This window comes from Oculina patagonica, chromosome 3 (assembly GCF_052425735.1).
Source record: "Oculina patagonica isolate OP01 chromosome 3, crgOcupat, whole genome shotgun sequence".
NCBI classification, from domain to species: Eukaryota; Metazoa; Cnidaria; class Anthozoa; order Scleractinia; family Oculinidae; genus Oculina; species Oculina patagonica.
In genome coordinates this window covers 8,976,094-8,991,721 of record NC_135760.1, presented here as the reverse complement: position 1 = coordinate 8,991,721, position 15,628 = coordinate 8,976,094, and the positions used below count along the sequence as shown (strand labels likewise).

Below are 15,628 nucleotides of genomic sequence, written 5' to 3'. Positions count from 1 at the left end.
GGATCTGGTGACCCCCCTTTTTTATTTCAAAATTTAAGTTCCCTTAAAGTAATAAACCAATAGGCGAAGTTTGGTTAAAAAATTGTGTTCAGTTCTATTTCAGGGCAATGACCTTAAGCTCCGGACTACCGGGAACAAAGCCATCTAGTGTCAGAACAGGATTTAAACCCGAAAACCTCCGTAACTCAAGTCCAGCGCCCAAAAGGACGGACCATTATCTTTTTGACGGGGGTGCGGGAATTTTTCTGAGTAAGAATTTTTCTAAACCCTCTGCAAGATTTTTTTTCTTTGCACCATCGATCTTGAGCAGTTGGTGATAACTTCCCCTCCCCCAAAGAAAATAATGGTCTGTCCCTAACCACTCGGCCAGGCTGCCATTAAAAGAATCAAATCTAAAACAATGGCTCCAAGGAAACTACTGTTATTGTGCGACATTTATATCTGTACCTGCAATCATGATAGCCTGGTTCAGATCACTAAGGATATCGATTTGAAAGGCCCTCTCTATTCCAGGAATGGCGCGTGGCGAGTTTTTGCCTGGGCTCTCAAGAGACAAGGAATACAGACCCTCTTCGGCACCCAGGAGAACCAACTACAAGGCAAAAGAAAAGAAAAAATGCTTTGAAATTGAATAAAAATAGGTAGGTAGAACTGTCAAGCAAAGACAATTTACTTTTTTTTTTACATATAAACTGACCGTGCCTGATCAAGACTGTTTTTTACACGAGACCACGTCATATGGTGTATCACTTGACGACAAGATGTCGTAAACCGTTCGGGGTACTCGTGCTCTTTTCTGATTGGACAATAAAAATCGGACATTTGTCGGGTATCTCTACGAAAATTAGCCGAAAATAGCACTTGTTTCTACGCCTGCAAGAAAACAGTTCAATATTCTAACCGCTGAGACATCCATGTTGTCTCGACTGTATGTATATTTTTTTGTGCTTCTTACCTCGTCATTTAGTAGCTTGGTACAATTAATATCAAGGCGCTCGCCTTCCTCTAAATGCAGTAACACGTTGCCCATTAGTTTCTGCAAAGCAACAACAACAGTTAAAGGTTAAAGGAACGGCACGTTGGGAAGTTGTCCTTCTCTCTACCCCTGGGAAACGAGGTTGTTGTCTCGCTGTTGATGAGTAGCGACCACCTTCCGACTTAAAGGGATTGTATTACGGCTGAGTTTAGTCATTAAGTTTTGCAAAATACTGGCTATGAAACTTTCTGTTAGCGAAGAAATTACTTCCATTACAAACAAATATGTCTCCCGGGAGTTATACTCAAAAGTTACAAACAAACGAAATTGACTTTGCAAAAGCTCCAGCCTAACAGTTTTTCAAAAACCCACAAAGCAATACGTTTTAATCTTCTTCGTTTTTTCTCCATCCGTACTTTCTTTTGTATTTGCTGTGTTACTGAAATGTTCTTTCACTGCGTTAGGTGGCTACTTTCATATTTCATTTATTTTTTCACTTAATTTGATGGCCTTTTTTTCTTATGTCTAAATTTGGCTAAAATTCGTGACACGGGGTTTGATGTGGTTATGTTAAATACGAAATCTAACTAATTCCTTCTTTAACTGACACGTTCGTTCCACTGCAATTTACATACCTGATCCTCGCCATTGTTGTTTTTCTTCTTTATCTCATCCAGCACAAACTCCAAAGAGGTGACCCATTTCTGTTTGACAGGGAATGAGGGCGCCAGTAAGTATAGGTTCTGAACAGGCCAGCATCTCTGTCGTGACTCCACTCTCAGTATGTAAGGCAGGTCGGTGGGGGCGGTACCCATCAGTTCTGATGACATAACGGCAGAGTGAACAGTCACGTGACCGTCTTTACCGCACAGGTGCAACACCTCTGATGGAGATGAATTTTCTGGAAAAGAAAAGAAAAATCAAGTTTTAAATCAAGAAATCAAAACAAACTGCAAAGGAAAACTACTTTCCTACCTCCCATATTTTCTTTGTCGAAGAGTTGTAACATTTGATCGTCGACAACAACCCACTTTTTCTCCCATCCATGCTTCACCGAGCCGCAACTGAAAAATAAAAGCCGTTTATTGTGATTTAATAGACATTTGTTTGGGACTTCTATCAACATGGCGTGACCGGCTGCGTGATCTGTTCGGGCAAACCTCTAGAGCCTGGTTTTCACTAGCGACGCAAGTACAAGCGCAAAGATAACAGCTCTTTTTTCCCTGGCTTCGACTCAAGCAAAAGAACAAGCGCAAGCACAAGGAGCACAAGGATCAAAATTTGTCCTTTTTGCGTGATTGCCCTTGTGCTTGCGTCGCTAGTAAAAACCAGGCTTAACTAACGTTACAATAAATCCATGTCACAATACTTTAAGTCATTTTTTGCGAGTGTAAAACATTAACTTCACCTCGAAAAAAAATATGACTGAGGCAATGTTCATGGTTAAATTCTCTTCCTAATTATTTACTTTCTCCCTTAAAAAAAGCTGAAAAACAACAAAAACGAAAAAAAAACCTCGATTTGCCTTAAAGCGGGTACGGCCCTGCCAAAGGGTAATTATTATAAATTAAAATAAAACAAGAATGACCGAGATTTGAAAAGAATGACACGGATTGAGAACGCTGAGTCGTGACGTCATACCGTGGAACTCGCAGCCATCCTTCTCTTCTGCCTCCCAGCCTAGTGGAGCTCTGTGAGTTGGTTTTGTCATTTTCATCGTTCTTCTGTTCCTGAAGTGTCTCGCTAAAGTGTTCCACAAACTGGCTCGGCAGGCCGCAGGTACGCGGCAGATTAGGTGCACACTTTACATGGCATACCAGGCCACACTCTGTGGAGGAAAAGTTTTAAAATGCCATCAGTACAAACGACGGCCAAGACGATTTCGCAACGGCTTTTCGAGGCATTTGCTGCGTACACAACAGATGAAAACTTTACAAATGTGTTAATACTGCAGTGACTATAGGTCGATTTCACTTGAGTGTCGAAATTAATTCGCTTTTCCCTTGGTTTTGCATTACTACTGTATGCTTAGTGACTGGTTTAGAAAATTGCCCACTTTCTCATTCAAGCAATCAGAAATACAACAAAAAACCAATCGTGACTCGCTCACACACGTTTTCCCGCGCTTGGCACCGGCTTCGTGTATTTGCTTCGAGTTTTGATTGGTTCACTGTAATAGTATGCCTGCTTCGTTTGTGATTGGTCAAATTGATTACTCTGGTTTTGGTTTTACGATAATCGATTGAAAACTGCTCTGTCTCAATTTTTTATAGCCTTCAGAATACCGTATTTATTCGATTAAGCGCCCACCCTAAAGGTAGGAAAAGTAAATAAGCGCCCAGCCTCGAATAAGCGCTCACCCCCACCCCACCAAGAAGGTAAACTACTAAGAGAAACTTTCAATGAACGGTTAAAATTTTGCTTTGGTACACCTTTACGTTTTGTTATTATTTATTGTTTTATTGTAAAATAAACTTACTACTTGCTGAAAATAGTGAAAATTTAATAAGCACCAAGCCTCGAATAAGCGCCCACCCTCAAGGTCCAAAATTTAATAAGCGCCCAGGGCGCTTAATCGAATAAATACGGTAAATGAAGATCCGGCTTACCAGCGCAACGAGACGAGGGTCGCACAAAGTGAAGAGTGTCCAGACAAGTGGCACACTTGGTGGCGCGCATGTTTAGGGCGTTCACAAACCTGTGGAAACAAACAAAAGAAAAACCAGGCATGTCGTTAGAAAGATATCCAACTCTTCTGATTATCGAAAGCGATCTAGAATCATTTTAATTTTGCTTTACTAAGCTCTGTGATTGGTTTATACAACTCCCACCTCCTACTCAGCCAATCAGATGCGAAACCAAAGCCAATCACGACTTGATCGCGTGTTTTTTCCCGCGTTTAGCGCCCGTTACATGTATTTGGCACGAATTCTGATTGGTTGCTGCGATTAGCCAATGCCTTTGCTATGAGTTTGGTTTTACGACACTCAGACAGTAGAAAAACTCTAGATGGCTTTGTGATGCTTTTCGGGTGCATTCGCTAGTTTATTAAGGTAGAAGGTGATACTTTGCCTATAAAAAAAGGAACAAACGAGGATCAATGGAAACGGCGAGGAAGCTTGAAAAGGATTGCAAACTGTTTTCCAACAAAGATGAAGAATTTAATCCAAATTTTTCCAGATTTTCGCTCCGTAACGTAGCTAATTAACGGCCCATTAAAAGGTCGTCATACCTGTGTGGAATATTGTGATGCATTCTCTCTTTAGGTCTGTGTGAAGTCCCGCGGCCGGCTGGAGTAGCATTAGCATTCTTCGACTGGTTCTGGGCGCCTAACGGACTCGGCTGGTTGCTAGGCGACTGTTGGATCGCTGATAGGACCGCGTAGGTCTGGGCTGGTTTGGGTGTGGCATTGTTAGCACTTTGATGCTGTGATTTCCAATGCGCCGCTGCAGATGAAAATAACCAGACTCCACGTCTAACATTCTAGGGTGACATGTTAAACGATCATCATGACTAAACAATAAACGTGTCTGCGATTTTAAAGTTATCTGATATTGTAACAGCCTAGTCAATTTCCACAACAGTAATAAAGACACCTCGCGTAAGTTCAGGGTTGCCACTCATTAGAACCCCAAAAATGTCCTGACTTTTCACTGACCTCAAAACAATTTTCACTGACCTTGAATAAGGTGAATTAACAAATAAGCCCAACCGTTTTTTACATTTGCTTCAGCTTCTTTCGCAGACCATCGATAGTCTTCTCTTCGTTTTCGATCTCTTTACGTTTTACACGGGATTCTGAACGCACGGCATTTGACTTCACGAACAAATCCATTTTGTTTTCTTGTTTCAGCCAAAATTCCCTGACTTTTCACTGACTTTGAAAAGAACTAAGTTTTTCCCTGACTTTTTGCAAAATTTCCTGATTTTTTTTCCCTGACCTTGAAACGACATGTCTCCTAACCGGGCAATTTTTCGGGTCCCATGGGTGTCTAGCGTGTGGGCGCTTTGGTTAGTTGGTTGCAGCGCGAGAACAAAAAAAAGCCTCGCCATTTTTTTTCCACTCGCCGTTCTTCGCACTTATCCGGTTTTTTTGCGCAACTCTTCAACTAACCGAACGCCTGGATCAGGCTAAAGTGTGTCCGCATACAGAAGGTTGAATGTATCTTCGTCAAACGTAGAATCTAAAATTGACGCGCTTTGCAGTTACCTTCCATTTTGGCAGCCTGCATTTCTTGACGAATCCTGTTCACCTCAGTTTGTAGTTTAAGACTGGACGCTCTTTCTTTCTCCAGCGCCTTTTGCAAGTCTCTCCACTGCTGTGGCACCACGTTGATGTTGTTTTCTGGTTTCTTACGCCATGACTTTCCACCGCCGCCAATGAGCTGAGAATTAAAAAATAAATCCAAGCAGTCAGTCTACTGCAGTCTACAAACGCATTTGTTTTTCTGCGTACTGATAAAACGGCGTTTTTACTTAACGTATTGGGGGAAAAATACGAGTACGTCTACCGAAACTCTTTCTACTTAAAAGCAGTTTTTTTTTTTCAAAAACTACTTTAGACCTAACACTATAGCGTTAGTTCGGGTCAAAGTTTTAACAATAAAATGAGCTAAAGTAAAACTAGTTATTACAGTACAATTTTGTTTTGAAGAATAATCTCAGGGAAAATAAAACAAAATATCTCTGTTTCTTAATACAACTAGACTTCGAACCAGGCTTTTCTACGAGCGAATAGTTAACGAGGCGCAGCCGAGTTGACTATCGCTCATAGAAAGCGGGGGCAGGTAGTCTCTTGTTTTAGTACAAACTCTGTAGTCCAAATTCAACTATTTTTTGCATTTTTATAAAGCCAAAAGTCAAGAATAATTGTCCCTTTAAAGAGCAACGCGTGTGCCATTTTGTTCTATCAGCGAAAAGAAAACCATGGGAGTAACAATCAGATTCGCGGATTTCCAATGGAACACGGATGAGTTTCTACCAATATCACTTAGAAGTTGATAGAGCCATCATAATTTTATAAACAGTGATGACCTCACCTTTTTCTTCTTAGGTGCCTGGCCTTCAGCCTTGCATTGTAGGAAGTCTATCAGCTTAGTCTGCTGTGAGCTAGTCGCCTCTAGCTTCAGGCGTTCCTCAGCGTGCGAGGCCTCCATTAGATCCAGCTGTTCAGCTAGTGCGGCGCGTTCACATGTAAGCTCGTCACATTTCTCCATGGCTGCCTCTATATTCTGGTTTAACTCGAAGTTACTGGCCTTCAGCTTGGACGTGTGACTGTTCAGTCGCTCGACCTCGATCTCAAGCTTGTTGTTGTCCTCGATTTGAAGTTGAAGTTTGCGTTCCAGGGATTTGATGTCGAGCTGCGCCATGCCAGATTTGGTCTCTGCTTCGCTGAGCTGTTGAGCGATTTTTTTTCTATATCAGAGTAAAACCTAGCTTACGAATACAGTCCCCTCTCATCACTTCAGCCTCTGCGCGTTCGCAAACGCCCCAAACGACGGGAGCGATGAATCGGGGCTATATTTGCAGGCGAGATAAAATCCTTTGCTGAGTCAAATAGGGTGACATGAAATGGCAGCAAAGAGTCGTTGGCATGACACAAGCCGGATCAACGACCGGCTGAAAAAGGGTATAGTTGACGAGATTGATTCTTTCAAATTGTAGATAATTTAAAGGGCTTGCAATCCGTTTCATCGCTAACCGTTTTTTTTTTTTGCATTGCCTGTACACAGCGTCCGGCATGTCGCTTGATTTCGAGAAGACTTGGAGCACATATACAAGTGGGAAATCGCCTAAAAATCACGTTCGGTACATGTCGAGATAAAGAAATAGAAGCATATCTTGGTTTACGCGCGTTTTCCCTTTGTTTTTCGTGTAGATAGAATGATTTGTAGAACTATAGAATGATTTGTAAGCGCCTAGAGGAGGCCTGGATAGGCGCTATAAAAATATATTTATTATTATTATTATTATTATTGTGTTCGCCTTGGCTTGATTGAAAATAGAAAAATGTTTCTGACGCGCACTTTGTTTGTTTTAGACTATATGACTATATTGTGCGCAACGCGACCACAGATCGACCGCGCAAATGTTGAAAGGGAGAAAAAACCCTGCAAACAGTCCAATGATGCCAAATTCTCTTCTGTTTATTTATTGGAACTTACCGCTTCCGTGAGCTCCTCAGTTCGTTCTCTTTGTCTCTCCAGTTGTGCGTTCATCTCGTCAACTTCCTTGATATGCGTCTTTTGCACTTCCTTCAACGCCTCTTGCAGCTTGGTCACTTTCTCTTCAGCGCCAGAGCTATGAGGAAATTCCACAGACGTATTTAAAATGTTTTATGTTCACTACAAACCGCCATCGTATTTAAACGTTTTAGATGGTAATACTCGTGCGCGATCAATTTTGAAATGCTTTGGTTTTACCATCCAAAGATAACAAATCTACGTGTTAAAACTCTTCACTTTGTAGAGCTACGAAAATAGGCTTTTTCGCTGAAAACAATTCTAATATTTTTACGGTGTACGTTTGGAAGGAAGGCCGTAACGTATCACCGATTCCGCAAGACTAGAACACGTTTTATAGGGACCCCACAATGCCTGTTGCATGAAGCGCAAAAGAGTTATTCTGACTGTTTTCTTTCTCACCGTGCCAATTTCTGCTGTTCCAAGGAGCGCTGGGCTTCCAAAAGTTCACCATCACTTTTCTCTATTTTCTGCTCCAACTCTTTCCTAGAAAACAGAACAAAACATTGATCAAGAATAATGTGAAATAGTACTTTTCCAGTCATTTCCGAGCGCATGATTCTTGCGCCTTCGTCCGCCGTTTTCTCTTTTGCGAACTGAGATTAAGGAACAAACTATCCCCAATCGTCACGACGAATCCAAGAGGGCGTCTTTCTGGCAGTGTGAATAGAAAATATTTCGGGGTTACGAAGATTTTCCTAATTAGGTTGCACTTCCATATATGCATCTTGAATAAAGAATTTTTTCGCGCAAAACTAAGACAAGTTAACTGTCTATTGTTTTCGCCAGGATTAAAATTTGCGCGCAAAGTGAGGGACGTTTGTCGTGGTATCACGGTATGGGCTAATTATGATAAAATATGAGAAAATTAACACAACACCTCTCCACCAGGACAAACTCTCACTTGAAAAAATCGCCTCAAATTGTGCCCAAAATGTAAAAAATTGCAAGGTGCATCCAAAATATGTATTCCCCGCGAATGGAAAAGGAAATAATACCTTGCTACATTCCACTGTAATTGCTTCTCCTCAAAATCTTCGTTTATAATCTCCAGCTCTTCGACTTGGTTTTCCAGCATGGTACAGGTAGATTTCAACATCGAGTTAGTCTGTGAACAGAGCAGAAATTAAACTGACCGGTTCAACTGGCCATAATGGCTGATCGTTACGAGAAAGTTGTTGGCAAGGTAACGTCTAATTGCCTCTTAAAATAGAAAATTCTAAATACTGGTTACATTTTGACTGTTCATAGCCCATCAGTATTTTTCAGATTTCTGAATGAGCGAAAAGAACTACGTCACTCGTCAAGTCTACCGCTCATCAGTATTTTTTTTAAAAAAATATACAGTGTAATCGTGATTTCTCGGACCTCAAGGGAAAAAAAATTGCTTTGAGAAATCGGGGAAAAATTACAGAGAAGTACTATCCAAAGGAAACGAAAAAATTGGTTCGAGAAATTGGGATTCTACTGAAACACAAGAATAAATCACTTAAGAAAGCGTATCCAGGATAAGGGGAAAGGGTAGGATAATTTTATTTAAAACGGCGCATTGATAATCCCAGAAAAGGGGAATTATGGATGCATGATAAATAGCAAGGACAGTTTTCACGCAGACTTACAAATTCAATGCCTTCTGCTGCTCTCTTTTTCTCATTCAGTTCATCTTCAAGTTTCTCTTTCGCCATCTTAAGATCGCAATTCTCTTCTGTGAGTTCTTCCACCTTCTTTTCCAACTCCTAAAAATCGACAGGACACTGTTACATACATGAAGTTTAAATGGCATGCCGTAACGTAACGCAACCCTAAGAACCCAATTATCATTCGGGCAAAAAGATGCATAAAGCGCGGGAAAAGTCACTCTCCGTTTCAAGTGCGGGAAAACACGTAAGCGGTGCCAAGCGCTCGAAACGCACGTGGTCAATTGGTCAAAAAAAAAGAAAGAAAACATTTGCTGCCCCCGCTCCCTTTTAGCTAAAGAACGTCACACAACATGCTGACAAGTATAATAATACTCTCGGAGTATTCGCACGTGACAATTTTCTGAACGGACAATAAAAATCGAAAACGTTTTCATTATGTCTTGAAAATGACACGTGTTAGAAAAGTCGCGAATCATTTGTAATTTTATACGACCTCCCCAAACCTCATGAAATGCACGAGTATTACCTTATTTTGTGACACTACTTCGTTGCAGCGATCAGACATTTCACCAAGTTGCTCGTGCATTTCTTGGACAACCTGTTTACACAAAAAGAAAGAAAGAGCGCAAGTCGTTTTAGATTTTTAGAGTGCGGAAGTTTGTTTTTTCTCCTCTGTAGAAAGAAAGCAAGGGAGCTAGTTCTTGGAAGGATCCAAGTCTTGTCCGTCTTTCACACTTGTTATAACTTACTTCCAACTCAGTGATATTTTCAGAAAACTGAAAAGCAAACAACACAAGATCGACTTTTAAAAACGATCATATAATTCCGAAAGCACAACGGGCCTTGTTAAGTAGAAAGCACCCAGCCGAGCATTGCTACAGTTTTGGTTCCCATCAAGAGTAATTCCGAAAGAAACAGTAATCCCTGAAATATTAAGACTTAGATGTTCCAGGTGAAATGTTAAATTGAGCAAAAAGGAATAAACAAAAAGGTTTACCTCTGAACGATTCTCCTGCATAGTTCTGGTAATCTTATCTTGCCTAGCAGCGGCCTAGAACCAAAACAAATCGGTTAAATAAGCTAAAATGTTATGCGAGGAACACAGCACACTATCTTACGAATCAGAGAATTAGCTGAAGCCTGGTTATATAAAGACTGGGACACTAGAACGGTGTGCCCGCTAGTGAAAACACGTATTACGTTATTACAAGCCGGAAGAAAGAAAGGTATACTATTTGTTTGCTTTGGACAACTTACCTTGAGTTCTAGCTCAAATTCCCTGGTGTCAATATCATTCTACAAATGAACAAAGAATGCAAACATATTACAGATCAATGCTTTGTGCACGGAAAAGATTTTTAAGTTAAACACAGTACACTCCTAAAGAACTGATGAAGAATTTTCTGATCGATAACATCTCAATCACTTTTGTTGTTATTGCTTGAATATACTGGGGTCTTTCTCCACTGAAACAGTCATAGAACAAAACAACCTTATAGCGAACGGGCTAGAACCGGCTCTGACCCGTTTAAAGAGATTTCCGCCTTGTGTGAAAATGAGAGGCACATGGAAATGCGGAATCATGTTAGGGGAGGGGATCATTGAGGGGATCATGTTAGGGATTCCGAAATAAAAAGCTAACAGCATAAACGCAAGTTTAAGGATAGCCGCCCCTGCATGGAGATGAATTTCAAACTAACAAAGGAAGAGATTGATGGAAGGTGATCGTTTTAGCGTAGTGTTCGTTAAGAGGAGCTGACTATATTACCTCAAGTTTAAGGATAGTCTCCTCCAGTGCCTTCTTAGTGGTCTTTAGTGTGGAGCACTCCGTCGAAACCTGTAAGACACAGAACGTTAAATGTTCAGTAGCGACTTTCTAAATATATGAACAATGTAAGTAATAGCCTGTTGTCATGAGTTGCGCAATGCTCAAGATTTCTGTCAGTTTTAACAAGACTGCCTTAGCTAGTGGACGCCATTTTTCAGGACAATCTTCAAAAGTTTAGGTTGTACTTTCTAAGATTCGACACTCGTAAATGGCTTAGTGTGATTGTCACCTGAGAGCTGAATAGGTAAAAACAATGAAGAATCAGTTGAAAATAATAATAAAAATGGTCAAAATAAGTTGAAGCATTTTGAGGCCAAATTGCATTTGTGCCAAGTTAAATTTTGACAAAAGTAATAAAACACGAAAGGTTGTATGTGAATGAATGGTTAAGTTTTTTTTTTTTTTTTTTGTTTTTGTTTGGTTGGGGGGGGGGGGAAAAAGAAAACATCTCTTTTTTTTCTTTTTTTTTTTTCTTTTTTTTTTTTTTTTTTTTTTTTTATTTTTTTTAAAAAAAAAAAAAACCTTACAAAAGAGGCGCGCCTTTTGGGGGGTTTTTTTTTTTCCACCGCCAAACACCCAATTAAAATTAAAATCTTTTTTTTTTTTAACCCTCTTTTTAATTTATCGTACATACCACTTCTTTACTTCAAAGAGACCGTGATATGGTGGCATACAGGCAGGACTGATAACGAGGAAAACAGGAAAAAAAACGCGCTCATGGCACTTTCGAATTTGGGTACGGTAAAAACAAAAACTAAATCACGAGACCAGCGCATATTATCAGACAAAGCCTAACGGAGAATCCTGAGATCCGACCCACCCCCCCCTTTCCCTTTGTGAAAAGTAAACACCGTTTTCTTTTTCTTCACTCCCCGTGGACATCCTCTGGTACCCAGGGTAGTGGACTGGAGAAGAAGAATATGATAGCCTAGGAGGAAATAAAACTTTGATCAGTCACCGCTCATTTACCTCGTTTAGTTGCGCCTCTAGGTCTTTAACCTTTCGCTCCATGTCCTTCGAAAGCTGGCAAGAAAAATCACATAAAATATTAGTGACTCAATATGGCATTCGGAATCCTGCCTCCGGGCAACGAGCTACGAGCTAAACGGGTTTTAATTTTATGTAGCAGCTCTCATAAGCTTGTAATTCTACTGGTTCTCTAGAGTAGCAGTTGCTATTGTTTTTGGAGCTAGGGGCATTGTTCTTCTGGTTTGTTTATTGTTCTCTAGAAGGGTAGCGAGCCATTCATGCGAAACCTTGTGGGAGCTGATACCCGACTGTTTATTTTCCCAAGAACTTGCATTGTTGATATAGACAACGTAACGTGCTGGAGACTCACAGGAGATGGCCTTCATAGAAGAGTGATATTATTGGCTGGCAACACGACTGACATTAATTATGTAATGTATATGAAATAATTCATATATGAACTGCAGATGGATATGAAAGTGATAAATGATCATCGCAGTGAATTTCCAATTTAAGCAATTGGAATAAAGAAGCCTGAAAAAAAATTCAGGGCTTCAACGGGATTTTTTTCAGGCTTCTTTATTCCAATTGCTTAAATTGGAAATTCACTGCGATGATCATTTATCACTTTCACGACTGACATTGAAGACAAGAATCTCTCTACATCCGCGTTAAAATGTTTTGATGCGGTTTCCGCCATCATATCATTCCAGTCGCCCTTCCTTTACTTCTTTTCTTACCTGTTTCACTTTACTTTCTGCATCTTCAAGTTGTTTTTCCACAGACACGTTTTTCTAAATATGTCAGAAACACAACAATAATTCACTGATAAATAATTCTATAAAAAGGTAGAGGTGGGGGTGCTGTTATTGGCAGGGAAGGTAAAAGAGATAGATACGGTTATTCTCTTCACTATTTCCCATACATTTCGTTAAGGATTTTGCGGTTTTTTAATTAATATGGGGGGGAAAAAAAATATTTTTTTGGGGGAAAAAAAAAAAAAATAAATTTTTATTAAAAATTTTTTAAAAAAAATTTTAAAAAGTTAACGGATTTTTAAAAAATATAAATTTTAAGGCGAGTTTAATTTGGGGGGAAAAAAAAAAGATATATTTTTTTTTTTATTTTTAAAAAAAATATTTATTTAGGGTAAATACCTACCTTTAATTTCAAAAAAATTTAAAACAAAAAATTGCGAAATCCCCGTGACATAGTCCCTTTAATGTTAGTTCTGAGAATTTGTTTGTACATCAAGACAATGTCTCCAACTTGATAATTTTCTTTATTCTCGTCACCTCATTGCTTCTTAACAATGCACTAATCTTGCAAGGCGAAATAAAAAACTTAAGATTTCACACCTGTTGCTGTATCTTCAAGTCGCTTTCCAGTCCTGCTAGCTTTCTTGTCATTACTTCTCTCTCCTCGCACAACCTCTCTAATTCTGCTTCGTTTATGGCTCTGAAAGAAACATCAATCGTAAGTTGAATCGAGGACTAGTCAGGCAAATTTCTATCAGATGAAGCATACTTACGATTTTCCAGTAGTGTCTTTATTTCTCCCTCTGAGCTTCTTCTGCTGAGGTCAACGTTTTCCTTGAGCATTTCTTCTAACGTCCGACACTTTCCAGTCAAAGCGTCAATTTTCTTAATTGAAAAAAGGAAGAAAGATAATTTTTGTTAGAAAAAAGGGAAAGACGATTAAACTTGAAGGAGGGGGCGCAAAAAAAAAAAAAAAAAAAAAAAGAAAAAAAAAAAAAAGAATGTGAGTGGCCACGGAAGGCGCGCGCACTGTAAGTTACTGTTTGTCGTAGCCCGTTTGTCGCTTTGCAAAGCTTTCAAGCATAATGTGCATGTAATGTTGGCAATCGACAGTGAAAATATTTGTAATAGCAATAAGGAGATCGTGGAAAAGGTATTGGGGGGAAAATAAAAAAAAAAAAAGGGAGAAAAATTCGAACGGGGGTTTCAGTATACCAGTGTTCTGTTTCCATCTTATTTTTTACTGTTAGTAACTTTGGTCGGACTGAACAATATCGTTCATTATACGGGGGTTCCATTTTCAGTAGTTCGTTTTCTCTTAGGAAGGAAGAAGGCGAAAGGGGGGCCGGCAAAGGACGGAAGCCAGGTGACAAAGAAGTGAAGACAGCACACCGGGGACAAGAGTAGTTCCTCCAGAATTTTTCTCCCGGTTAAATCAAGTAAGGAAGTATGCACCAAAATCACGTCCTACCGCTATACTCTCAAAACTTCCTAAAACCGATAACTGAACGCCGCCATCTGAGGAGATTCCGCGCGCCCTCGCAGAGCTTCCGGCTCGAATGATCCTGAAAAAGAACAGTTACTTTTTTTTTAGAGCCGTTTGAGCAAAATGGAGCTGCACAAAAGGCATTTTGACAACAGCCACTACGTCACTAGAACCTCTATTTTTATTCGCCCGTGGTAAACACTACTTCTATTGTTTTCTAGGGCACGCAGAGGCATTGTTGTGACCTGTTTATTATTGTTTTAAGAACCAATAGCATGTCTTGGTCATGGGGAGGTAGTGGGCGACCCTCTGAGAAAAGTGGGGGACTACTCGTCGTGCCTAACTTTTTTGTTTTGGCAAAACTGTATTCCTGTTCCAAACTACTTATGATGTATTTACCATACAGGCCTGTTCACTAACCTGATCTCTTGACGCCATGAGCTTTTTAGTTTCCTCTAACTCGCTCTCTAGTCTGCTGTTTGTATTTTCCAACTGTCTCTTGTAGCGCGATAATGTTTCCATCTCTTTTTCTGTTTCCTAATAACAATGCATACGTAAATGACGAGACCGTAAGAACAAAAAAACAACAAAAGAGAACGTAACTGACAAGAAATGCATCAAAGACTACGAAAACGGTGGGAGGCGCAGTGACCTAATGGTTAGCGCGCTGGACTCCAGTCGAGTGGTCCGGGTCCGAAGTTGGCAGGAGTCACTGAGCTGTGTTCTTGTGCAAGACACTTATTTCCCAAAGCTTAGGATACCATGACAATCTTTTCGGAGAAAGGGAGGGTGGTTAACTACCATGCAAACCAACCAGAATAGCAATACTCCTAGAAACCGGGGTAAACTCCGACGGTATGAGCTCGAGAGCAGACTAAACGCTTAACGTTACCTGTAGTTTCTCTTCCTGAGCTTGCCTGTTTGTGGCTTCCTTTTCCAACTTCTTTTGTGTTCTCTGAGTCTGGAACAACTGATCCTCCAGATCCTAAAGAGAACAGCAAAACAGATAACCATCCATTCGGTAATGAGCTTTGAGTAACCATTAGATTTTAACATTCCAAAAATCCGGTCAATACTGATCATGATGGTTGCACACGCCAGCTTCACGGACGGCACAATGCTTTTATAAAAAATGGCCAAGGTTCACGTTTGACGTTCGTCATCGTTCCAATCTCCCTCAGTCTTGACCATCCTTGTTTATTCTTGACCTTTTGCTACTACTTTGGTGTTTTTCTTGCTAAGAAAACTATTATTTTGAAGTTTCATTCAATTTGACAGTAATTTTGTACTCTGGAAAAAATGACGTAAAATAACTTGACATAGCCCCTTTAAGCAGCGAAGTGATATTAAAATGCGCAATTAAAGAGAACAATAGGGGTCACGTGACCAGGACTTACGACACCACGGAGTGAAAGCTAGGGTTAGCATAACCCATAATAGTGTCTGGATTAGGGTTGCAGGTTAAAGGCTTATGGGTTAAGATTAGGGTTGAGTTGTTGGGGTTAGGGTTTGATTTAGGTTTAGGGTGGCATTTTGGGCCTGGGTAAGTCACGTGACAAGCACTCCTACCACACTGGATCACATTAGGTGAAGTAATTGTAGCCTAATGACTGTGTTGGGCCTAAGTAAAGTTTCTGGGCAAGTTCTACAGTTTCAAATTATTTACTCCTCTTGTTTCACCAATTTTGTGCTGTGGTCTGATAATAAAGGTTTGAGGGCGTAGTGCCAT

The 15,628-nt window shown here is 40.2% G+C and overlaps 1 protein-coding gene across 2 annotated transcripts in view; it reads right to left on the bottom strand.

Moving 5' to 3' along the window:
• The window catches only part of LOC144646384 (citron Rho-interacting kinase-like), a 34,219-nt gene that overhangs the window by 4,934 nt on the left and 13,657 nt on the right, over positions 1 to 15,628 (bottom strand). For both annotated transcript variants that reach the window (XM_078505940.1, XM_078505941.1), the window contains exons 18-40: positions 14,792 to 14,884; positions 14,320 to 14,436; positions 13,187 to 13,298; positions 13,014 to 13,111; positions 12,396 to 12,449; positions 11,656 to 11,709; positions 10,627 to 10,695; positions 10,116 to 10,154; positions 9,856 to 9,909; positions 9,385 to 9,456; positions 8,838 to 8,954; positions 8,217 to 8,326; positions 7,621 to 7,704; positions 7,141 to 7,276; positions 6,016 to 6,372; positions 5,187 to 5,361; positions 4,209 to 4,422; positions 3,586 to 3,674; positions 2,618 to 2,804; positions 1,952 to 2,040; positions 1,612 to 1,877; positions 956 to 1,036; positions 448 to 592 (exon numbers count right to left, since the gene is read on the bottom strand). In XM_078505940.1, coding sequence (XP_078362066.1) covers positions 448 to 592; positions 956 to 1,036; positions 1,612 to 1,877; positions 1,952 to 2,040; positions 2,618 to 2,804; positions 3,586 to 3,674; positions 4,209 to 4,422; positions 5,187 to 5,361; positions 6,016 to 6,372; positions 7,141 to 7,276; positions 7,621 to 7,704; positions 8,217 to 8,326; positions 8,838 to 8,954; positions 9,385 to 9,456; positions 9,856 to 9,909; positions 10,116 to 10,154; positions 10,627 to 10,695; positions 11,656 to 11,709; positions 12,396 to 12,449; positions 13,014 to 13,111; positions 13,187 to 13,298; positions 14,320 to 14,436; positions 14,792 to 14,884 — 2,812 coding nt within the window. The remainder of the gene's footprint in view (positions 1 to 447; positions 593 to 955; positions 1,037 to 1,611; positions 1,878 to 1,951; positions 2,041 to 2,617; positions 2,805 to 3,585; positions 3,675 to 4,208; positions 4,423 to 5,186; positions 5,362 to 6,015; positions 6,373 to 7,140; positions 7,277 to 7,620; positions 7,705 to 8,216; positions 8,327 to 8,837; positions 8,955 to 9,384; positions 9,457 to 9,855; positions 9,910 to 10,115; positions 10,155 to 10,626; positions 10,696 to 11,655; positions 11,710 to 12,395; positions 12,450 to 13,013; positions 13,112 to 13,186; positions 13,299 to 14,319; positions 14,437 to 14,791; positions 14,885 to 15,628) is intronic.